The following is a 23,956-nucleotide window of genomic DNA, read 5'->3' on the forward strand; positions in this document are numbered from 1 at the left end:
ACGTACTTTGGCGTCAAAAACCGGACTTTATGATTGGCCCGTTATTTATGTCATTCTCACACGTAGCACTGGATGGGCCCTTTCTTTAAATTACTGTTATACCCTTGCTAAGGACCGCCTCTTTTATTAAAACCAAAAAAAAAAAAAAAACCTATACTTTGCGATTGCGATTGCGATTGAATAACAAACACCGCCTCTCTCTTCTTCCCTGAAAATACAGCAGCCACTTTCTCTGCCCTGTATACAAACACAAACCCCGATCCATCCAATACAAACACACACTCTGTCTCAGCTGAGCAGAGCAGAGCAGAGCACAGACTGGCAAAGCTCTCAACTTTGGTAATTCGTGAGTCCTTCCTTTTCATTTTTTCTTCTCTTCTTAGGTTCGGTTTGTGTCATTTGAATTCTTAAATGAGAGTTTGTTTTTGTTTGCGTTTTTTCTTTAGCTTTTTCCTTTGCACAAGTAAGTACTTCATTGTCATTGTGTTGTGGTTTGATAAAGTTTCAATTTTTTTTTTTTTTACGTTGGGAATAACAGTGAACCGTGAAGAAAGAAGAAACCCTAGAAATCTCACAAGGAATTTTTTGCAAATTTGGAGGAGGTGTAGACTAATAGAAGAGGATGATGAAAGGAGGAAGGAAGAATCTGAAGAAGAGAGCAGTAGAATCTAGTGAAGACAAGTTGAGTATCCAGGATGGGCAGAGCATTATGCAAGTCGTGTCTCTTCGAGGCTCTAATCTCATCGAGGTACTACTCTCTTTTCTCTTTGCTTGCTTCCTGTTCTGTGGCTCTAATATGAATGATGAATTGGGTTTCTATTCAATATTTGATTAACTGCCCACCAACACCAACACCAAGCTTTGTTTACTTCCAATTCCAAACAAAAATATGCACCCATTTGACCACCTTCTATATCTCAGGGATATTGTACATTCAAGCAACATCCGATTGGATAGTACGCTGGCTTTTTAAAATGCTAATGCTGAGCTAGGAGGTAGAACACTAGAACAAGCTGAAATTGTAAATCAGACTTTTAATGCTTTTTTTTTTTTTCTGCTTGTAATGATTTTCTGTTCCCCTTCTTTTCTTTTAGAAATTTGTTTGCTTCTATTTTTACATAATACTTTTCTACCTACAAATTTTAATCCTGCTTAGTCTATCTATCTTCTAAGGTAATGGATGCGCAAGGCGAGAAATCACTGGCATTGTTTCCAGCTAAGTTTCAAAAGAGCATGTGGATAAAACGAGGTTTGTTCCACTTCTTATGGAATCTCAAGAGTCAAGCCATGTTCCCTACTAGAAATCCATCTAATTTCTACATCTTGATATCATGATAACCAGGGTTTTTTTATTTAGTAATGTGGCTGATCAATTACTTTAGTCTCAAATATGTTTTTCACTTCTATAAACATCGTGATTTGAGTCTTTCTATAAGTGAGTTAACTCTTGGATGGACCTTAAATTCCATCATGGCATCAGTCCCTATAGTTATCTCTAAGTTTTTTTCCTTTTATTGACCAATCATTTATAAATCATGTCGGTCCAAGTTACTTTTTTTTTATTATAAAATCTAGGGTCATTTGGTAGAGGAAATAAGAAAAAAAGTTTTATGTTCCCAAATTTGAAAATATATATTATACATGTTTGGCTGAGTTCAGAAACAGTTTTCAAAAAATTTCCTGAACACCTTGCAGTTTTCTGTACTTTAAAAAATGTGCTGTTGTTTTAACCGTTCATTATCTGATAAGGAGCTTACTCTCAAAAGAGAATCATGATTTTATTTCTAGAATCAGCTTTTGGAGTTAAATCTTATTTGGCTCTGCCACTAAGATGGCCCTTAGCAACTGAATGTATAAAAGTTCTTGGAGGTTAGGGGCGCATTAGTAAGATAATTTTTATGCGTGTTTTATTCTGTTGACATCCTCTAAAGGAAAATTATTATATACAGTAGCTGTTCCAATTTGCAGGTAGTTTTGTAGTGGTTGACATAAGTGGAAAGGAAAAGGCTCTTGAATCAGGTAGCAAGGTGGCATGCATTGTTTCCCAAGTTCTGTTTTATGAACAAGTTCGTTCACTTCAGAAATCTCCTGAATGGTGAGTTTTCTTCACATGTTAACTACTGCATTAATAAAATAATTTTGACCATTTATGGTTTTCTTTGTGTTCTCGCTTCCTTTAGTATCATAACTGAATTTGGCACAAAGTTTTTACTGAAATGGGGACTATTTTATTGAAGTTAAAAAAGTGGCAAAAGAGAGGGGGAGGGCTTATTTCTTAAACCAAGCAAATATATAATTGGTATGCCAATGATGCCAAACTGGTCACTAGTGAAAACTTGATACAACTGAATCATTCGACTACTACTAGATGTATCAGTTTATAATGTCCACTTTTGTTCTTTCTTGCTTATATGTTGCTTCTACCACGCAATGCAGGCCAGAAGTCTTCAAATCTACAAATTTGGATGATTCTAATGGGAGTTTGCAAAAGCAGACCGCCCAAGAAGAAGAGAATGAGCTTGAATCTAGTGATGATGAGGGACTTCCCCCACTTGAAGCCAATACTAACAGAATCAAACCCTTTGAGGCACAATCGGATGTAGAATCAGATTCCAATTCAGATACAGATTCATAATCAGGCTCATTGATTCAATTGTAACAATTGTACCCATGTCCAATGTGACATAATATCTATTTTAATATATGCTTTGAAGTGCCGCTCATTTAATTATGAAACCTCATGAGTTTCTCCATCAGCCCTATGTTGACAAATCAATCATACTTCGTAATTTAAAGTGCGGATTGTTTCTTTTGTTTGAGAAGATGATGATATCTTTTCCGTTCGAAGGCAACGCATCCAAATTTCATTAACAGTAACACTTTTCCTTTTATGGCCGTTTCCGTTATCAAAATCAAAATCAGAATGCTCTTTTTAAGGAACAAAGATGCGATTTTTCAAACACACTTGGCAACAAACTGTGGTGCCACGTGGCAGCCTTTATTTTCACGGGGTTTTTTCTTTAAGATATAATAATAGAGTATAAAAAAGATATTATTATTATTATATTATTCGCGAGCGTTGCATGAAGAGCGCACAGACGTTGTCGTTTTATGGTAATTGCGAGTGATGTCATATGTTTGAATGAATATTCTGTTGGTGTCCTTCCTTCCTTCATCCTGGTTCTGGAGTTTCAGCTAATTGTGAATTGTGAGTGAGTGAGTGATTGGTTAGAGAGATGGCGGTTTCAGCTATAAGAGGCGGTCGGTTGTTTCATCATCATCATCGTCCTCAGTTGTTATCACCCTCAGATAATTTCTTAAGAAGAAGGAAGCAGCAACTGAATTGTGGAGGTGTCTCTAACCCAAATTTCACTTTATTTGCTCGTTATTCTCAAGCCCAGCAGGGCCAGGGTCAGACCCAGGATCGTTTCTCTTCTCCTTCTCGCCTCCAAGGTCTCCTCTTTTCCTTCTTTTTCTTTTTAATTCTTAAGACAATCCTTCGATTCAATTTGCTCACTTTCTCTTCAAAAGTCTTCTTCTTTTTATTATCTTTTGCTAAAATTTATCTTCTTTTTTATTATTATTATTTTTAATAATAATCCCATCATCATGAATTAAGTTTTGAATTCATTAATTATTGTTGGTGTTGGGGTTTCAGATAGCATTGAGGGGCTTCCCAAACTGGTGGAGGATATTGTCCAAACATCCATCACTACTGGTCCACGTGGTGCCCTTAGGCTTGCCCAAGGTGTCCAAGCTTTTCTCGGTGTTGGTAGCGAGTGGCTAGCTGATGTTTCCAAAGTAAACTCGCTCTTGCATTTTTAACTCTCATGCTCATCCTGCTTCTTCATTCTATAAAATTGTAATTATAAGTCTTTGGGATTTTCTTTTCCTTCTTCCTCCCACTCCCATCTCCATTGCTATTTTCTTAAATATGTTGGATAGTCCCTAGAGGTAGAGGGATCAATGACTTACTCCATTTAATAAATTCTTCAATTTCAACCAGTTTAGAAGAACATGTTGTACTTGTACTTACCCCTTCCTCCAAAATAATAATTATACAAGGATATTTATTATATATGATTTTCATTCTTAATTAATGGATTTCATTTTGGTCATTAACATGATAGGAATTAGAGTCACTACTATTGACTAGATTTTATCCTATAACTTCCTTTTGGATCTTTCCAAATAAAATATTTTGAAGGATTTCGATTGAGTAAGGCCCCCCTATCCCTATCTGTAGGTTTTCTTGTTGATCTATAATTTTTTTTAATCCTATTAATAAATTATGCTCAGGTAGTGGATACACTCAATATTAATTTAATTTGATTTGATATAATCATCTTTTCCTGTAACAAATCTGACAATGTTGAAAGAAAATATTAACACCTTTTCTTCTTTTCTAGTCAACAAATTCATCTGTTGGATTACCAACTCAAATGCAGCTTGGACTACTTTCACCAGTTTATTTAAGGAGATTATTTGAACGCATGGGGGCGACCTACATCAAATTAGGTCAGGTAAGTCCTGATTGTTGCTTGTAAGGACCTCCCCCCCCCCCCCCCCCCCCTCCCGCCCAAGAGAGGGGGTCATTGAGTTATATGAAAGTAAAGTGTACGGTTTCTTTTTTCTTTTTCTTTTTTTTTTAACTAAAGTGCATATTTTAGTTATGACCACAAAAATGCTGCTCAACTTGAATGGCCACTTAATAAGCACATTCTTATATAAATTTATTTTTTAATTCTCTTTCTTTCTTTTAGATTGATCTGCTCTATGAATACATTGTAACTAATGAATAACTTGGCTTCCACTTGGGAAGTTCATAGCATCTGCACCAACATTGTTCCCTCCAGAATATGTCCAAGAATTTCAAAGCTGTTTTGATAGAACTCCTGCAGTTCCTTTTGAAGACATTCAAAAAATTTTGCGTGAGGAATTGGGGAGACCCATAGATAGTGTCTATGAATATGTTGACCCAACTCCACTTGCTTCGGCCTCAATAGCCCAGGTTAATCTCTCTCTCTCTCTTCCTTCAACATCGTATACTGTAGACTTTTATGGGTAAGATTTATGTTATATTATGTCCAGGTTCATGGTGCAAGGCTTAGAGGCTCCCAAGATGATGTAGTTATAAAGGTCTTGAAACCGGGAATAGAGGACGTATTGGTGGCAGATCTGAATTTTGTATACATCGTTGCTCGCATATTGGAGTTTTTGAACCCTGAACTCAGCCGTGCATCATTGGTACTTATGTCCAGCCAACCTCAGTGCTTATTTTGGATGAAACTTATAAACACCCTTCCATGATATTTCATACCCTTAACAATCATCTTCGAGTAGCATATTTGTTCATTTCACATTGTTGCAGTCAAATTTGAGGATGTAAATTCAATTTTAGGTACACACAATTTGGTGGTATGTGAAATAATCTAATGAAATGATGAAATTTTGCATTGTTGTGTTGTGGTGTTTTTACTTCCCTGTCCTTATTGTGAAGAATCTATGACATATTTCTAATTATTGATAAATATAGTTGCATACTGTATTATTTTTTTTCAATTTTTTCCTATAATAATGATAGCTTGAAGCTTCCATGTAATATAAACTTCCTTTCAGTAGGTTGGTGTTGTCAAAGACATACGAGTGTCAATGCTTGAAGAAGTTGACTTTTATAAGGAGGCTGCAAATATTGAGTCCTTTAGGAGATATCTGGAAGCCATGGGACTCACAAGGCAAGCTACAGCTCCAAAAGTGTATCAGCACTGCAGCACCCGACGACTTCTGACAATGCAGAGGCTTTATGGAGTTCCTCTTACTGACCTAGACTCCATAAGTTCACTTGTTTCTAGTCCAGAGGCTAGTCTTATAACTGCTCTTAACGTGTGGTAGGACCAAAGCCTAATTTTCAATGCATGTGCTTGCACGGTTAATGTTTATTTTAGTTCAAGTTTTGAAACATAAGTCTCTCAATGAAACATTAATGCAGGTTTGGTAGCTTGCTCAGCTGTGAATCCTTCCATGCAGATGTTCATGCAGGCAATTTGTGGTTGTTACGTGATGGTCGTATTGGGTTTCTTGATTTTGGTATGCAGCCATCCTTTGTGATGAGTTATATTCATGGTTTACTTTTAGCTTTTATCTTTTCCAAAATAATTATCATCACTAACTACTAAAAATGCTTTAGTTTGGTGTTTACATTACTCAAATCAAGTAAACCTTAACCCCAGTTTATTCTAGTTGGCTCTATGGATCCTCTTCAACTAATTGGGGTCATCTTATCTAAAATTCCTACTGCCAGGCCTGCAATATCTCCTCTGATGATATGTTGGCACATTTTATGAAGTGAATTTGATATCACTATGAAATACTGCTGTTGATTGGTTCATAATTTTTCTTGTAAACTGGTGTAGGCTTTCCATGTATCAACAGCTAAAGTAATATGGATTTTTTTTTTTTTAGTAAAAGTAATATGGAAGTTACATATTAAACTTTACTATTTTGGTAGGAAGGAAAAAAAAAAAAAATCAATTAGATATTACTGATGGAGCATAAAGGAACTGCAATGTTTGTAATATGGATAAAAATGGCCATGCATTTTATCATATACTGTGAGATTTAAATGAATCCCTGCCTGCCTAGCCCACAGAAAGGGGAAAATTAGTGGTAACCCTACCTTGGAGCCAGCAGATTCCAGATACTTGGAGTATCGTCACATCAGCGATGCCCTAAACTATGATCTTTAAACATTTTATATTTGTTACTAGGCTTTAGTTTGAGAAAGATCTAGTCTTGCCCTCACTTTCTCTTCCTGAGTTTTCTTATACTTCTTATAAACAACAGTGGGCTGTCATTTTCATATACTTAACTGAACTGATTATTCATATGCTTATGAACTAATTCTGTTGTCATTACCATTCAGTAATTGTACATGAAAGTACTCTTGCATGTAACACAGAATATATTAAAAATTACAGGAATTGTTGGGCGTATATCTCCCAAGACATGGGCTGCCATGGAAATATTTTTGGCATCAATTGCAGCTGAAGAATATGATTCGATGGCATCTTCCTTGATTGAAATGGGTGCTACAGACAAGGATATCGATACTAAGGCTTTTGCAAGAGACTTGGAAAAGATATTTTCATCAATACAGGCAAGAACAGTAAATTATCCACGTGTGCAGTTGATGTCTATTGAGAGTTTGCTCCAAAACTATTATGTTCACATAATAGTTGGCAGTTAGTACATGTTAAATCTGAACATGAATCATCTCTTGGTTTTTTCTCTCAACACCTGCTTACACAATGTTTGTATTATACTCTTGTGGAAAGGGCCAATGCTAGACCAAAGGCACTTGGACATGGTTCTCTCTCTCTCTTCCAGAAATAGAGAACCGTAAATTATCCTTTTTGTAGGTGTCTTTTTTCTTGCTTGTTGAGGGACTGAATTTTGGTAAATTGTTTAGAGGAAGTTAGCACCCTAAAGTTTCCTTTACTTTGCTTATGAACTTTGCTTATGAATGAAGGTATGAACTAGAGGAGGTTCCTTGGCCGGGTATATATCCTGCTTGGCTGTGTCCTGAATATTTTTTTCCTTTGGATTATTAATGCAGGATTTGGATACAGAAATAGTTGTAGCAACAGCCAGGGGGACAACTACAGATGCAACCGCTATCTCTGCTAATCTAGTTGTTGATGAGAGGCAAATGAATGCACTCTTTCTTGATGTGGTAAGCAGTTCTATGATAAATTGTTCAATACGAATGTCTGCTATTTAGACTTGTTATGCAACAACTGTATTGGTTTTAGTTGGTCCAACACCAGCCCCTGCATGAGTATTTTCTGAGCTCTATTGATATGACAAATTTTGGCTCACTTACCGGGCAGGAGAAACACAACAAATTTAAATATAGCATTCTGCCAGACCATTTCAATGAAGTAGTGGCAGCATACTATTATGTACATATATATATAGGCAGCCTTGGCCTTAAAATATGAGAATATAGCACAAAGGGACATACACACACATATTGACATATATATATATATATATATATTACAATGTCCACCAGTTCATCAGCTATCTGTAGTTGTGCATCTCTGCATCATGCTCTAGTTCTGTCCTAGACTATAGAGTTGTAGATTAAAATTCAACTTTGAATACGATTTGCTTGGAGTTCTAGTATCAATTTGAAATATCACGATAAGTTGGAGAAAGTTTGAAAGGGTTTCTCTTTTGGGAAAAAAGGGAAAATTTTGTGGAATTAATTTAAACTTGCATGTGGGAATTTCAATAATAATCCAAAGTCTTGAGTTGTAGATAAAAAGTAAAAATAAAAACCCTAGATGTGTTTAGTTATAGATGCAAAGTATAATGCATGACTGCCAATAGTTTATGGTTGACTGGCACTTCCTTTCTCTCCCTATCCTAATGAAGTGACCAGGGTTCATGTCCCCACAAGAGATATTATATCCTTGTGTTTTGAGAATAAATTATGTTGTACCTTAAAAAGGAGTATAATATAAGACTGAAAACACTGTGGAATTTCTTGAAATGGTAGGTGAATATATTATTGAGTCTGCTGAAGGGTAATGACTACCTTTGAACTGTTTCAAATGTTTTCTACTGCTCCACAGGTTCGGGTTAGTGAATCTTACGGATTGAGATTTCCTCGTGAATTTGCACTTCTCATGAAGCAGCTTCTATATTTTGATCGGTACACCCGGTTGTTGGCTCCGAACATGAATATGCTTCAGGACCAGAGGATCTCCATTGTTTCAAACCGAAGAAGCAAATACGGGGACAGTTTCAAATGAATCTTGTTTATATAGATATACTTTCTCCTAGGTGAAAGGCTTTATTTTTGTTTCTCTTTTATATATATGACAATAAGCACTCCATAGTTAGAATTAAACATCCAAGAGGAAAATATAGACAAAGCAAGAAAGATATGTACTCATTTAATTCAAAGTGCTATACATGATTTAGTAGCAATGGAACTTTTGATAATTCTGCTGTATGAGCAGTAGGCTACCCTTGGTGTTGCTGGTGCATGCTGGATCTGATGATTGTGCAAACTTTCATTGTATCCTTGGCTTTAGTTTAATCAACTAGTCTCATTTTTTTTTTTTTTTTGATAGGTAGATCAACTAGTCTCATGTTATTGCATTGTTCCAGATTTTCTGGCTAGTGCTCCATGGGGGCTCCATAGCTGTAGCTTGCTCTGGCCTTTGGAATTTCGTTCCATATTAGATCACCAATTGTGTCTTTTAGTATGACCCCCTTTGACAATCATAACAACACTCTATGTGCAACAGAAACATACTGCTTTAGTTACATTGCCAGAATGATAAGTGTATCACTCTCTCCCAATATGATGGCTGGTATGTTGGTCTGCCAGTAGCTCTATATGAGTGACCAATAAGCCTGACCTTTTAAGTTTTGGAGCTCGTTTAGAGTTCCAGGAATGTGTTATCATGGGACATAGGTTGTCGAATATTTAGATAGAATGAAGGTTTATACTTTATAGGTGCTAGTCTTATAATTCTCCTAGAATGAAGGTTTATACTTTATACGTGTTAGTCTTGTTCTTATTCTCCGTTGGCATGTCCTATGGACTGTCATAGATTTTGGGATGTAGTACTTAAAAATTATATTCAAACGCTTGGTCAAGTGCACAGATATGGATCTGTGCTGGATCGAACAAAACCAACCATTTTGGAGTATGGCTTCCTCTATTATTTGGATATAGAAGCAGCCCTAAGCAAAAATTATGAATATAAAAATGAAGAAAGAAAATAGGAGCATTTCTATCGGTTTGGCTTGCGTCTAATACTCCAATGTTTAAAAATGGCCACATGTCATTGTCACTAGGCTCTAATGTTTTTGTCCATTTTAGTTTACATTGGTCCATTTGGTTTACTTTGGTGATGCTTTGGGAGGAGAGGTTCATGTAGAAAGAGTAGCTGATTCATTGACAATTATGTCACTTTTCAACTTAACTTAATGTTGGTAGGTTCTTAATATAATTACATTTTTCTTTTGTTATTAAAGTCTTTTATTTTATTTTTTCTAATATAAGTGATTGATTTATTTATATCCACTTCCTCTTTAGGTTATTAAAGATGTATAAATGATGAACCCTTTCTAAGGAACACTTAAAACAAATTTCAATCACACATTACATTATTTACATAATATCTCACCATATATAATAATTAAATGTCAAATGCATTACGTTTTCTTGGAAAAAAAAAATATTACAAAATTTAGAATACTTTTATTAGAAATAATCACATCATTTCTTTTAAAATGGGTAGGTACTTACATCTACAAGTCTTATCTACTATTTTTTAGCTTTCACTTAACAAAAAAATACTAAATTTAAAAGGCATAGACGGGGTATTAAGAAGCGGACCATCCTCTCCAAGCTCTGTGTACCGCCTCTTGATTAAGGTTAGTGCACTAACATCATTAAAACCTGCACTCGGAGAGTCAAAATTATGTCGGGTATCAAAAAGCAAAGTGAAATAGTGACATTTATGAGACTACATGCAATCCTACTAAAAGGCAAAAAATGAATAAAAGAAAAGGCAGATGACATTTTAGAATTCATTCATAATACATTATTTATGACCCATTTCAATGTCAAGTATCTCTCTATGTTAATTGAAAAGCAAACACTGAATAGATCTAACAAGTTTGAAAATCCCTTATACATGATCGACTATATTATACACAAATAAACAAATCAAATAGAAATCTAGGTGAATATCTACACACAATAAAAACTTTGGTTTCTACTTCTGCTATATACTCCAAAGCAATGAGATCAATCCTATTCCACCAGGCACCAACCTCCGAGGAACAAGTATCTAGTTTGCAGTTTTAGTAAATTCGCCAGGACAATCAACAACTGCCATATCCATAATGTTGTGTTCTGATCAAGATCTCTCATTTCCTTGACCGCATGCCTTGCTCTTTGTAGAGTATGAGCTTCCTCTTGTGCGAGATGGCACAGACCCATTTATGACCTGGCTCGGTGAAGAATAACCCATGAGCTGATGAAGTGGGGAGCTTGATGTTGCTGGAAGCTCCTCAATTTCTGAAGATAAATTTTCTGCTTTGGACAGATTAGAGGAAGGCCTAGATGATTCATGCCCAAAATTCTTTTGTTTCTTTTGGGACTGATTCAAGACAAACTTCTTTCTCTCTCCCATAGGCTTGAAAGGATCATATTCATACGACGGATTTCTTTCATTTATGTTGCCTTGGAGAGCATGAAAGGATGTGATGGAAACAGGATCTGCTTCAGTGGAGCCACTTTTGCAGTAAGAGAGTCCATAATCATCAGAACATGACACAGGATCTGCCTGTAGGCAAGCATTGGCATGAGAATGAGACGCTGAGACCAACCTCCTATTAATAGAATCACTGCAGTCATCAACCTCACTTGGTGGAGGGTCTACAGCATTCAATGAATATGGTACTATATGAGTGCTATTTTGCAGTGAAAACTTGAGCAGCTCCGAACAAGCACCGCACCTTAGCCGATGAAATCTCCTTCTGAAGAGAACAAAATCTGCAGGTAGCTGCAGCGGGCTCAAGCAACTATAGCAAGTTATGATAGGGGCTCCACCTGCTATGGGTCGGAAATGTCGCTTAACCAAATGCTGTTTCTCTCTCAAATACTTCTTCACCTCATGGTCTTTATGCCTCTGTTCCACAGATTTTGTTTCACGACTGAACTTGGAAAACTTGTCCACATACCATTGGGGACTAGAAGGACAAGAGCTGTAAGAATTGTACAAGTTATGACTAGGATGGACCCAACATGACCCTTTATTACGGTGAAGGATGGGCAGCGGCAACTGTGCTGAGCATTGCCAGTCTTGGGGATAGCAATGCTGACAAGAGTGATGAGCTTGGTGCCTGCTCCTTGTTGTCTCTCCTGAGAAAGGTATGTGGGAGGAATTGGACTGCTGGAGCTGGCTGCTTCCCTGCATGCACCTTCTGGGAAACCTAGGATAACTTAAGTCGTGACATACTTCCTCAGCTGCCTCATGATCATAGTACGATGGAATATGGTTTTCCTTCCAAGTGGAAACCCTTTCATTAGCCATTCCACTTGGATAGCATCTTTTGCTAAGTTCATCCTGCAATTCAGAAACCATTCTCAACAATTTCATCTTGTCCTCTTCAAGGTACTCAGACTTGCCAGATGAATGAAAGCTTGTATTGCGGGCAAAGTGATTATGCACTTCATTTGAAGGGCCACCACTCTCATAGCCAGATAGGGAACCCCTTTGATAGAAAGGCACCCTCGATGGATGGCTATCTCTCTCACGTCTCCTCCAATTTCTGACTGGGCGGCCATGAATTGTGGGTTCCAGTAATTCATCTTGATCCCACTTGCTTTTATTGGCTAAATGCTTCTTAGCCAATGAATGAATTTCCCCTTCATGTTCAATATAAGAACTACAATTCATCATGCCATTCACCTGGAATTTGTCCTTTTTGTACCTTTCTTCAGAAGGAACAAAGTCTGAAACCTTATAAGCACTTCCAGATGAATGTATATATCGTTCAGGAAGGTGGTCATCCATCCCATCATAAGAAGAGACACTGCCCTCATATGCATAACTTCTGGTTGTTGGGGATTTAGACAAATCTCTATGTCCACCACTGAGCTCAGAGCTGGGGTTGACAAAATCTGCAGATTCAAATGTATCTGATGAAATGCTTTCCCTTGCTGGCGTATGATGAGTAGCAATTGAAATACTTCCATTTTTAGCCACTAAATTATCAGTGTTCAAGCTTCTGAAATTAGAATCACCCTCTTTAATATCTATCTCTGACTTTGCTCCCACCGACAGCAAGCCCTCGTCATTTGCCTCTACTTCTGAATTTGCTTGTGCTATTGGCGATGGCTCTTCATTCCCCTGAGAAGCAAGCTCAGTTGACAAACAAACTTCATTGGAAACCCCAAGCTGTTCAACATTGCAGTCACATGATTCAATTTTATCAATGTCACTGCTTTGGTAGTTATGGGATAAGTTTACACCCCCAAGTTGCTCGCCATAACATTCCTCAGACTGGCTTTGATTCCTTTCATCATTTTGATCTTCATTTGATAAATTTATACCTCCAAGCTGCTCGCTAATGCAATCCGCCGATTGTTTTTGATCCCTCTCATTGTTCTGGTCCAAGGAACATTCTCCCATGGAAGTAAGAATTTCTTTGTTAGAGCTGTTGGATTCTTTATCTTCAACAACAAGATCCAATGCATTTGTCTGAGTAGCATCAGTTTCATGTAAGCCAGAATCTATGCTTTTTGGATCACTTTTTCGATTTTTTGCTGCATGCGGGAAGAGGATTGGAAGAAATTAATACACAACTCTAAACGCATCAAGATATCTAAGTAACAATTTTTAAAATCCATATAAAATGTAAGACGTGACTTCAAACTTATGGAGAAGTAATAATTGTCATCAAAAGTCAGCACTAGTGGTAAAGGGTCCAGTGGTCCACTATTTTTATCTTTTATATTAAAAATGTCTGTTAACTTATTTTCATTTGAGAAAATAAATAAAAAATTTTGCAAGGCATTGAGATAGTGGAGGGTTACAACTTACGGCCACCAGTTCTAGAAATTTCCCAATGTAATAAAACTAAATTTCTGATTTCTAATCCATACATCTGTTTCATGAATCATGACAATTATAAAACCAATCCACATTCTAAGAGTTTATCAAAATTGTTCTTATATTTCTTAGATTATTACCTTGGAGAATTGTGCCACATCCGCCACACTGATATAAAGGAAAGTCTGCCAACTCTGGCAGAACCTGCCGACATTTGGGGCATTGAACTAATCGAACTTTAGTAGTAGTCACTCCGCTCGTCATCTTCCCCCAATTATGAAGTCTTGATGAACCTAAGATTGCACTTCCAACACCCCACTTTGACAGAAAAATTAAATATCAAAGACCAGATTCATCCATGAGCGATGTTTTTTGACAAAAAAAAATAGTTGCCTCTCACACTGTCTGCAATAAGATAGAACAAATATATATATATATATATAGGAAATGAGTTAGGAGTATAAAAGACAGATTTTGTAATTGCGAATTGAGAGGTGGTGGAAAAGCAAAGAAAATTTAAAATATATAAATAAATAAAAGACTTAATAACAGCATAATAAGCTATGTCTAAAGGAGTGGTTGTCCCAAATTAAGCATCACATCAATGATCCAAAAGAGTATTTAAATTTTGTTGTGCGGATAGGGGTTGAAGAGTTGTGTAATTAAAAGAGTAAGATAATTAAGTAATCAGAGAAGCTAAAGTTTAAGATTGAATGCAAGTTGAAGCACATACACAACTGGTGCATTGTTAGGAAAATTCTTCAAAGAATAAAAGATGGTGGAAATAATCAGTTCAATGCAAATTGATTTAGGAATCAGCATACCCAATGTCTTTTGTTTGATTGAAGAAAAAATTGCATAAAATTTCAAACTTCCTAAATGCCAGTATATGAGGAAACAGCATACCCAATGTCTATGACAGTTATTGCAAAAAAAAAACAGGTTGTGGATGAAATGAAATTAAACAAAAAGAATGAACAAAGTATAAATTAAGGAGAAGGGGCAGGAAGTAATAAAAGAAGAGAGCATGTAAATATTAGTAACATAATTAAGGATAAGAGGAGAGAAAATGAACAAATATAGTTTTGAATTTGGATCTAGATTCTTAAAAAGTTAAAGAAATGAGAGTGATATTAGGAAAAGGTGGATCAAGAATATTAGTAGTAGTAAATTAATAAGGATGTCATATTATTTGAACTGTGTCTGGAAAGAGTAAATACAAAGAGAAGAGACAATTAAGGTTGTTAAACATAAAAAGACATACACACCTCCTTCTTTTTTGACAAAATATAAGATCTGCAGAGAGTTGGGAGTTGCCACAAGCAAAACAAAAAATGGATATATATATATATATATATATGTTGATATTAAGTTTTAACAATGAAAGATGTTTAGGTATATAGAGAGAGAGAGAGAGATTGTGTGTCGAAAGAAAACAGAAACGAACCTGTGTGGAAACAGAGGCAGAGATGAGAATGGAGAGAATTTCTTTTTCTTTGCCGCAAAGTTCACGACCCCCCGCTTTTCTTTTCTTTAATTTTGAATTTTGAATTTCTAAATTTGTATTTTTCCTTCTTCTTTCACATTAACGAGTAGTCGTCTTCTTCTTCTTCTTCTTCTTACTATTTCGTGGTTTGGAAAATGCTTTTACAGTCAAACCCCTGAGTCTTCAAGACTTTAAATTATTTTTTTTTTTTTTTTTTTTAAAGGAAGAAGAAAAGAAAAGAGAAGAGCTGTCTGAAGACTTTTTTTTTTTTTTTTTGGAAGATTTAAGGGAAGGGAATATAGATTAGAGGTAGTGTTTCTCTCTTTCTCTGTTTAGTCTTCATTTTTTTTTTTGCTGAATTTTCTCTGTTTAGTATTTACACAAAAAAGAAAGAAAGAGAGAAACGCGGAGAGAGAGAAAGAGGAAGGAGTTGGTGAAATCGCGCCGATCCCATTTAAAGCTCTCTCTCTCTCTCTCTCTCTCTTCGTTTTCATTCATTCATTCAGTCTTCCCCCCAATCCCTTCTTGACGTGACGTGTACACATGTCACTCTTCTTCCGTCACTCTTTTCAAACCCCAACCCAAATAATAATTTTTTTTTTTAAAGTACATTTTTTAAAATAAAATAAAATCAATTTTTATTTAATGTCATAATAAATTTTTAAATACCATTCCTATAAAAAAAACAAATTTTAAATACCATTATTTATTGGGTCAAAGTCAAATTAAACCTTTTTTTTCCTTTTTGCTGAATAAATACTTTATTACTCAACACAAAAATAGGAGGAATACAAAAATGTTTGGGCCTGTAACCATCTCTATCTAAAGGTTTCATCACAAATAAAGGCTGAATGGAGAGAGGGACTAGCCAAGAGCAAGGTACAAAAGCAGCCTATTGGGCAAGAAGATGCGCAGGGACATTGCTCTCTCTATTTACAAAAGAGAAAAAAAAACATTTACAAAAGATTTAGATAAGTACAAAATATCATCAGATATGGATTTGATACTCCAGTGAGGGACGGAATCTACATTCTTCAAAGGATCAATAACATTTATAGCATCACCTTCCAATATTATATTTCTATAACCTTCCATAACAACACATTTAATAGCACACCAAGCTGCTTTGACTTCCCCTATCAAAGAGTTCCTTGGATCCAGTTGTTCTGTCCATGCCAACAGAAGCTTTCCTAAATCATCTTTGCCCACTACTACAACATAAATTTTCTCTTCCCTTATTGCTACATCAAAATTTAATTTTATCCAGCTATTTGGAAAGGGCTGCCAAGTATTAATTTTTGGTGGTCTCCTTGGTAATTTACTCTAAGTTTGTTTATGCTCTCAAAAACACGCCTTATTAGTCTAGCAAGCTCAATTGGATTGCTTTTAGATCCCTCCACCCTAGCTTTGTTCCTGAAAAACCATAATTGATCACAGATAAGTAAGGAATATAATTGAAATTCTTGAGCAAATTCATCATCCAACCCCAAATTTGTTTTTGGGTCGAGAATAATCTTAACCCAATCTAGAATAGATATATTTGACAAATTACTCAAGTTAATAGGCCATGGGGTCATCAACAGATTTGTGCAACCCAGTCACATTGAAGAAACAAATGCTCTAAAGATTCTGGAGCATTATTACACAAATAGCAGTTTAGTGAAGGAAGAGGAAACCTATTATTAAGGACAGTACAAGTTGGTAAAATATTCCAACTTATCTTCCACAAAAGGTTTTTTAGTCTAGCATTTGCTTTTATTTTCCATAGCTGCTTCCAATCCTTGGCCTGCAATAGAGGGTGAGTTTGAGTATTTGAGCTTCTAATAGCTTTGTAGGCTTATTTCACAGAGAACTCCACGGAAGAGGTCAAACACCAAAAGACTTGGTCACTTAAAAGCTGATGAGGCAAGTGGATATTAAGAATTCTATTCACCGTAGCTGGCTCAAACAAAATGGATAGTTTCGCTCTATCCCATTGCCTGGTGTCTTGATCAATTAGATCAACAATTAGATGAACATTGTCAATTGCTCCACTTCTAGCTTGGGGAATAAAACCAAGTTCATTGGGAATCCATAGATCTTCCCAAATGCATGTATTAAAGCCATTGCCAATTCTATGGCACATGCCTTTTTTTATTACTTCTCTATAGGAAAATATACTCTGAGATGCCCAAGAAGCATTTTTAGGCATAGAAATTTTCATGAAATTTCTATTTCGAACATACTTCTTTTTGAACACAGCCACCCATATTTTGTCTTCATTACTAACCACTTCCAAAATCAATTTGGCCACCAAGGCTTTATTCATATCTGCCATTTTTTTTAATGCCCAACCCTCCCTCTAATTTAGGACTACAAATGGAATCCTAGCTTTTAAGAAAGCACTCCCGTTTGTTTTCTTCCTTATTTCCCCACCAGAAATTGAGATACAAAGCATCAAGTTTTGAACAAACTTGGTTTGGGAGAATGAGAGAAGAAGCTTGATAAGAAGGGAGGGATGATGCCACAAAAGAAATGAGAGTAGCTCTACCAACTTGTGACAAGGTTTTCTTCTTCCAACCTTGAAGATGTTGTTTAACTTTCTCAATGATTTCTTCACACGCTACTTTCTTATCCTTACTCGAGACAATAGGAATACCCAGGTATTTTTCCTTCTTATTTGAAGCATTAATTCCAACTGAGTTGGCCAACCTTGTTTTTAGACTATGGGGAGTATTTTGGTTGAAAATAATGACTGACTTGTGGAATTAATCTTCTGACCTGACCCAACATGAGAAAACATCCAAATAATATTTAATTTTTGCCATGTTCTCATCATTTGCTTGTGCAAAGATAAACAAATCATCCGCAAAAGTCAAACTAAACTATGTTCTAATTTGGAATTTGTAATAATGCTGAGCTTGCTATTATATTTTCATCAGTATCAGTTATTAAGTTCATGGAAACCATTTTAACACCAAAAAAAAAAAAAAAAAACTTTTTAAATTAATATGTAAAAGAACTCAAAAATTCCCTATCATTTTCCCCTAAAACTCTAAGCTCCTAATTTTTTTTTAATATGATACTTAACTCCTTCATGATATTGTCTTACATTTAAATTGTTAAATATCTATTAAAATAAATAGCAAGTTACTGATGTGATGACTTTTTTTTACACATAAAATAATAGAACATGGGGATTAATTGTTACTGTAAGCACACGATTTGCGCGGAACCGCAATTGGCTTGGGTTCGCACGTAAATGGGCCCATACAATATCATTTGTAGAGAGTGGGATCGAAAGGCTAAGTCATGTTTACTCGGCTGTGGTTTTGTTAAGTTGTTCATGCATCATCTAGAGGTGTTCCCCCTTTTTTGGTCCTTTTCTTTCCGGAAGGATCCCCCACTTTAGGTTGCAAACTTTCCTTTTATATTAGCATGCATTCAATTTCCTTCGTCCACGTGTAGGGTCGAACTTTCCTAGCCTGACACTTGTCCCATCAGTTTAAGACCTGAGTTGTTGGGAGTGGTTGAGTAGGCTAAAGAGACACGACTCTGTGAGAGGCAAAGCTCCGTCTAGGGCAGGTAGTTTGGGCAGCCTTTCCTAGATATTTTTAGATTTCTTACAAGATTATCCCTATGCCGCTTTTACCCCTTTCCTTAGTGTAGCTCTGGGCTAGCCGAGGGCTGTACCTTCCTCGGCGGTTTCTATGGCCCATTGGTGCTTTGCGTTTATTGGGCTGGGACTACTATCCTCTTCGGCCTGGGCCTTAAGTATTCCTGTGAATAGGTGGATCTGGCCCATCTGTCGTCGGGCCCCACAGTTACTATCAAAACTTAAATTGAATTATGTATTTCACAAGAAAAGCACAAAGCGGTTTTATTAAATTTCCTTTTTTTTTTTTTTAAGCTCTCTCTCTCAAAAAAAAAAAAAAAATCACCACTTGACCACTAGTTTCCACTGAAATTATTCAATCCATCCTTCATTAATTTTAAAAAATAAATAAATAAAAAACCTCTTTGAAATGGAAATTCACACCCACAAACACAAATCAAAATCTAAAATCAAAAGCAACTACAAATTTGTTCAAATTTATTTGAAGAGAAAAATCACACACACATATCAATTGTAACCTAAAATTATTGTTGCTACTCTTGCCCAATTCATCTCACTTGCTTCCAAATTGGCTTGTCATCTAACAATCTCGAGGCCATTGATAATTCCCTAACCTGAATTCACCTAAGCCTTTAATCTCAACCAGGACCACCACAAACCAAATATTACCAACATATGCCAATTTCCAAGCCAACTAATTTTTTTCCTTTTTTTTTTTTTTCCTTTGCTAAAGTAGGTGTCTAGAACTCTAAAGCATTTGACTATTTTTCGAGGGGGTGTGTAGTCTCCCCCATTCCATAAATACTAAGGGTCTGTTTGGGATCCGCTTATTTTGCTGAAACTGAAAACTTTTTTTTGAAAATACTATAGATAAAGGTAAAAGTTAGCTGAAATAGTACAGTAGGACCCATGAATAGTACCAAAAAGTGTAATGGACCTCATGAATAGTAGCAAAAATAAACTGAATAGTAAAATAAGATGACTTTTTAATTTTTGCCAAACACACACCAAGTAGTTACATAAATAAATTATTCAATAGTGGTCACAAACATCATGGATCTCATAAAACATTGGGAACTACTAGATTATAGGCGAAATGCGGCCATAGACCCCTTAGGCCTATAGTCATGGAGTTTAGGCTATGTTTGAAAACGCAGCCTAAAAAAATGCAGCTATAGGCAAAACTGTCCTATAGCCACGTTTTTTTGAGCTATAGCCACGTTTTAAAAACGCGGCTATAGAAATTTTTTTTTTTGTAGTGTTAACTCCTTTGAGTTCCTTTAATCCCAATCACATCCATACAAATACCTAATTGCCTTAAGGTTATATTAACTACCAAATCACCATTACAAAAAGGGTTAAGGGAGGAAAAGTCAGGTTTAGATTAATTAGCTTGATTTTGACCCCAAGATTTATTAAGATCTATATATATATATAGATCATGATGCTCTCCAGGATACTATCACTATGAATGTTTATGTGTTGTGTTGGCATCTTGGCAAGTCGCTCTCACGATTTATATCGCTCACAATACAACAGCAAACCTTTCCTGGCACGACCGTTACCATGATGTAGCCTTCTGTCCCTCTGGATTGCAATTTACCCATTTTGTCAACTTAAAATATTTTATCCTTTTTTCTCTTTCTTTGGTTTGATTGTTTTCGTTTTCATTTTCATTTTAATATGAGATGTGTATCTTCTGCTGGCCCACAATTTTACCTAACGAAACTAAGCCCTTTAATCTTTATAAGTTTATAACGAGGAAAGTGTGATGTAAATTAACCTCCATTAATATATGTATCATGTATGTGCATTGTAGTAATGTTAGAATATTAGCAACCGAGGATGCAAAGAAAAAGTCTATTTTGCATCTTAAAATACTACTTTATCTATTTTACCAACTTATTTTACAACTCATTTCGCATCCTAGTTTTTATTTTTACATACAACTTAATAAAAAAATATGAACTGCCTAATAAAATAATAATAAAATATTATTATCTCTTTTTTCCCACTCACTTTTTTTCTTCACACACAACCACATATTAAAATAATATATATTCATAAGTTGCAAATTATTTTTAGTTTACAAACCCGGATGGAGTGGATTTTGGGTGGCTTAGGTTGTAAAATAACAACTGGGGGGTATTTGCACCCCCAATGCTAGTGCTCTTACACACCCTACAAACATATCAATGAAAAGATGTTCCTTTCCATTTCAAAATCCAATTATTGAATCAAAATTGAATGGATGAGAAAGAAGGGGAAATTCATGGGTTGACAGTTGACTAGGTAACTAGAGTCAGTTGTGGTTGGCAAACAATGATTAGATTACTTTTCACTAAGTACTAGTAGTGGATTATACATAAGTAATAAATATACAAATTATGTTAAAGTATATGAACAAATGTGTGTCTATAGAAGAACCGATGCAAGTTAGACATCTTCTAAAATTTTAAAACAATTCTATAGTTAGTCATTCATTGATTAAACTGATAGTTTAAATTCTATCATATCAAAATATAAAATGCAAGGATCTCTATAATTATTAAAATAATTCTACGGTAGAATTTCTAAAATCTTATATATTTATTTTGGAATAAAGATATACTTGATACTTTTGGCAAATGTCATCTTAATATATTCTTAAATGTCATTTTCTATTTTTGTCTATTTCTATGTAACCTATCCCAATAGGAACGTTCTTCAATCTCCATTCTCCGACCAAGAGTACTTAAAAATTTCCCCACCTCTTACTACGAACATTTACATTGGAATGTATTTAATTAGTTTTATTAGCCACTATAGCTAAGTCCACAAAAAGAATGTACCCAATTGTGAAAATAGTAGTTTTGTAATTCTTAGATACTATGAGTACAATAAATAAAGTTTCATTCTCTTATATTTATGATAAGATCCACTCATTAAAACTTATAATAGAATTCACTATGATTATAAAAATAAATAATAATAATAAAAAAAAACATTATTTCACTATACTTTGAGAATACTTAAAAAATTTCTAATAGATCTAAAATGAACTATTAAATGAATTTTTTTTTTTTTTTTTTTTTATATTTAGAATCAAATGAAACTAGATAACTACTAAATACTTGGTGTCCAAATTTTATTATTATTTTGTTATTGAGAAGTACAAAAAGCGCATCAAATTTGGAAGGGACAGGCAGACTAACAAATGAAACGAGATAAGATTTTATTACCCAAAAATAAGAAGAAAAAATGAGGTAAGATTTCAAACGAGTATCATTGTTTTACGGCTGACCAAATAAGTCCAATAGCAAAATTATATCATTCATCAGTTCATAATAAAGCGAATTGCCTTTTCAAATCTGACAAGCGCAACGTTGGCATTTCTACAATTCACGACAATTTGGTAAATAAAACTTTTCTTTAAGTTTAAAACCAAAACCATCAATAAACTAGTTGAATCAACCGCAGATGACCACATGACACGAATTAATCTGCCAATTCATTACACTTTCTCCTTCGTATATACTATTACATCTATAATATGCAAGCTAGAATAGGTCAGGGTTTGGGGAGATCATTGATTTTTATTTTATTTATAAAACCTGACCGGTCTGGAGTTGACAATAGAATAGTCGAGAACATGACAAAATCAAACGAGAGGTAGGAACACAAATATTTGACAACTCGTCATAGACCACGAGAAATTTCTTCCCTCTTACCAAAACCTTATAAAGTGAAACTATGAAAGTCAAACCACAAAGCAATTATGTCTGCAATGAATAACTTACACTCAAAGGTGCCATGAATTTTGGTGAACAGCTAATGGTAAAATTATGGTTGATTATATGAATAAATTCCTTTTTCTTTTTCCTCCTCTTGAGTGCCTTTTCACCAATTGTTGCATATCTATAAAATTCTCCAGTTGAGTGCTAGTATTAAACTAGCAATGTTTTAAGAATCCATTTGAAGGGGCAAACAACCGGGTTACTGGGAATCTTCTTTTTGGACCAAACAGAATGCTGCTTGCTACAACTACAAGGACCATCGGGTCATTTAAAATACAAGAAGTTTTTAAGAGGTTAGAATTTCAGGTCTTGGTATTCAGAAATAGTTTGTTTTCTAGAGTTTCAAATAAAGGTTGACCTTCAAAGTTCAGACATATATATATATGGTATTCAGGAATAGTTTGTTTTCTAGAGTTTCAAATAAAGGTTGACCTTCAAAGTTCAGACAAAAATGTATATATAGAGGTTGACCTCTACTCACTTGGACGGATGAAAAGACAGAAGTAGTGACGCCCTAGGCGCTATTGATCCTCTTAACTTCTTCAACACCTCAACCACACACGCCTAGTATTGATGCGATTTTGGTTGACATTAAGATGGTGCTAATTTCTTTTCCTTTTTGGCGTATTAGCCATTTTTTCACAATGAAAACCAACGAGCTTCTGTTTCTTCTTTGACTGGAAAGATCCCCAGCTCCGTTTTGCACGGTAGCAGATGGCTTTCGAGCCTCTTTCGCCTCTCCAGATTATTATACAAATTTTGACGTCATTAATCCAGTGGAGAGAGAGAGGTGATTGTATACTAAAATAAGGAAAATGTTAAAACTATTATAATTTTACTACAAATTACTAACAAACTAATGTAAAATAAACATGATTGGTAGGATTTACAATCTAAAAACTTATGAATTGCTGGGTGGTTCAGCATGAGGATGAGGTATCCAACATCACTCCTAAAATAATGACCATTTGGTTAGAGTAATTCTGGGATGTTACAAACATAAACCTTACAAACTAAGGTGCTACCAATCACAAAAAAATAATTCAAACATTCATTTATTATTATGTTGTTTAAGTGATATAATTATATTCTTGTCACATTAGTTTGTAAGCTTTTTTGTGTTAAAATTTGTGGTAACATTAACATTTTCCATTTAGGTATATAAGTGTATCATGTTCCAATTAGAACAAAGCACACATTTATATGTCATCAATTTGATCGAATTTACGTGTATATATTTTCAAAAATATGTACGAGTCAAAACTCATATTGTAGGTATAATGATTGCATACTAAAGTTGCATATCAACATCCATTGATTTGTATTCGATTATTAAATACCATAATCAAATTGCTAGATTCAAAGCCAAGAAACAACCTATTTGTTAGCAAAGTTTTGGAGATTGATAATGAAATAGATACTAAAATGCATTTTAGCTGAGAATGCCCCCCAG

General features: G+C 35.1%; 3 protein-coding genes across 7 annotated transcripts; 2 read left to right on the plus strand and 1 right to left on the minus strand.

The window, feature by feature from the left end:
- Nucleotides 1–143: 143 nt before the first annotated feature.
- LOC126697880 (uncharacterized) lies at nt 144–2,736 on the plus strand. 3 transcript variants are annotated; one of them, XM_050395019.1, is made up of 5 exons: nt 144–346; nt 539–748; nt 1,174–1,249; nt 1,969–2,095; nt 2,437–2,736. In XM_050395019.1, exons 2-5 carry the CDS (start codon nt 623–625, stop codon nt 2,633–2,635), a joined length of 528 nt encoding a protein of 175 aa, XP_050250976.1. In that variant the 5' UTR covers nt 144–346; nt 539–622; the 3' UTR covers nt 2,636–2,736. The 3 variants fall into 3 exon arrangements, with proteins under 3 accessions (XP_050250976.1, XP_050250975.1, XP_050250977.1); XM_050395018.1 differs by having other exon boundaries at nt 145–339; XM_050395020.1 differs by lacking the exon at nt 144–346 and adding an exon at nt 922–995 and having other exon boundaries at nt 598–748.
- A 326-nt stretch (nt 2,737–3,062) lies between these two features.
- LOC126697878 (uncharacterized aarF domain-containing protein kinase At5g05200, chloroplastic) lies at nt 3,063–9,036 on the plus strand. 2 transcript variants are annotated; one of them, XM_050395015.1, is made up of 10 exons: nt 3,064–3,453; nt 3,659–3,801; nt 4,410–4,523; nt 4,823–5,011; nt 5,092–5,247; nt 5,623–5,888; nt 5,990–6,087; nt 6,978–7,156; nt 7,616–7,732; nt 8,640–9,036. In XM_050395015.1, exons 1-10 carry the CDS (start codon nt 3,237–3,239, stop codon nt 8,817–8,819), a joined length of 1,659 nt encoding a protein of 552 aa, XP_050250972.1. In that variant the 5' UTR covers nt 3,064–3,236; the 3' UTR covers nt 8,820–9,036. The 2 variants fall into 2 exon arrangements, with proteins under 2 accessions (XP_050250973.1, XP_050250972.1); XM_050395016.1 differs by lacking the exon at nt 5,092–5,247 and having other exon boundaries at nt 3,063–3,453.
- Nucleotides 9,037–10,580: 1,544 nt separating this feature from the next.
- On the minus strand, nt 10,581–15,586 carry LOC126697881 (protein ENHANCED DISEASE RESISTANCE 4). Of its 2 annotated transcripts, none has more exons than XM_050395021.1 (3): nt 15,094–15,586; nt 13,787–14,051; nt 10,581–13,360 (listed from the first exon to the last, which is right to left on the minus strand). In XM_050395021.1, the coding sequence occupies exons 2-3, from the start codon at nt 13,908–13,910 to the stop codon at nt 10,947–10,949; spliced, it is 2,538 nt and encodes an 845-aa protein (XP_050250978.1). In that variant the 5' UTR covers nt 13,911–14,051; nt 15,094–15,586; the 3' UTR covers nt 10,581–10,946. The 2 variants fall into 2 exon arrangements, with proteins under 2 accessions (XP_050250978.1, XP_050250979.1); XM_050395022.1 differs by lacking the exon at nt 15,094–15,586 and adding an exon at nt 14,915–14,993.
- Between the last annotated feature and the right edge of the window lie 8,370 nt (nt 15,587–23,956).

Source organism: Quercus robur, chromosome 8 (assembly GCF_932294415.1).
Source record: "Quercus robur chromosome 8, dhQueRobu3.1, whole genome shotgun sequence".
NCBI lineage: Eukaryota > Viridiplantae > Streptophyta > Magnoliopsida > Fagales > Fagaceae > Quercus > Quercus robur.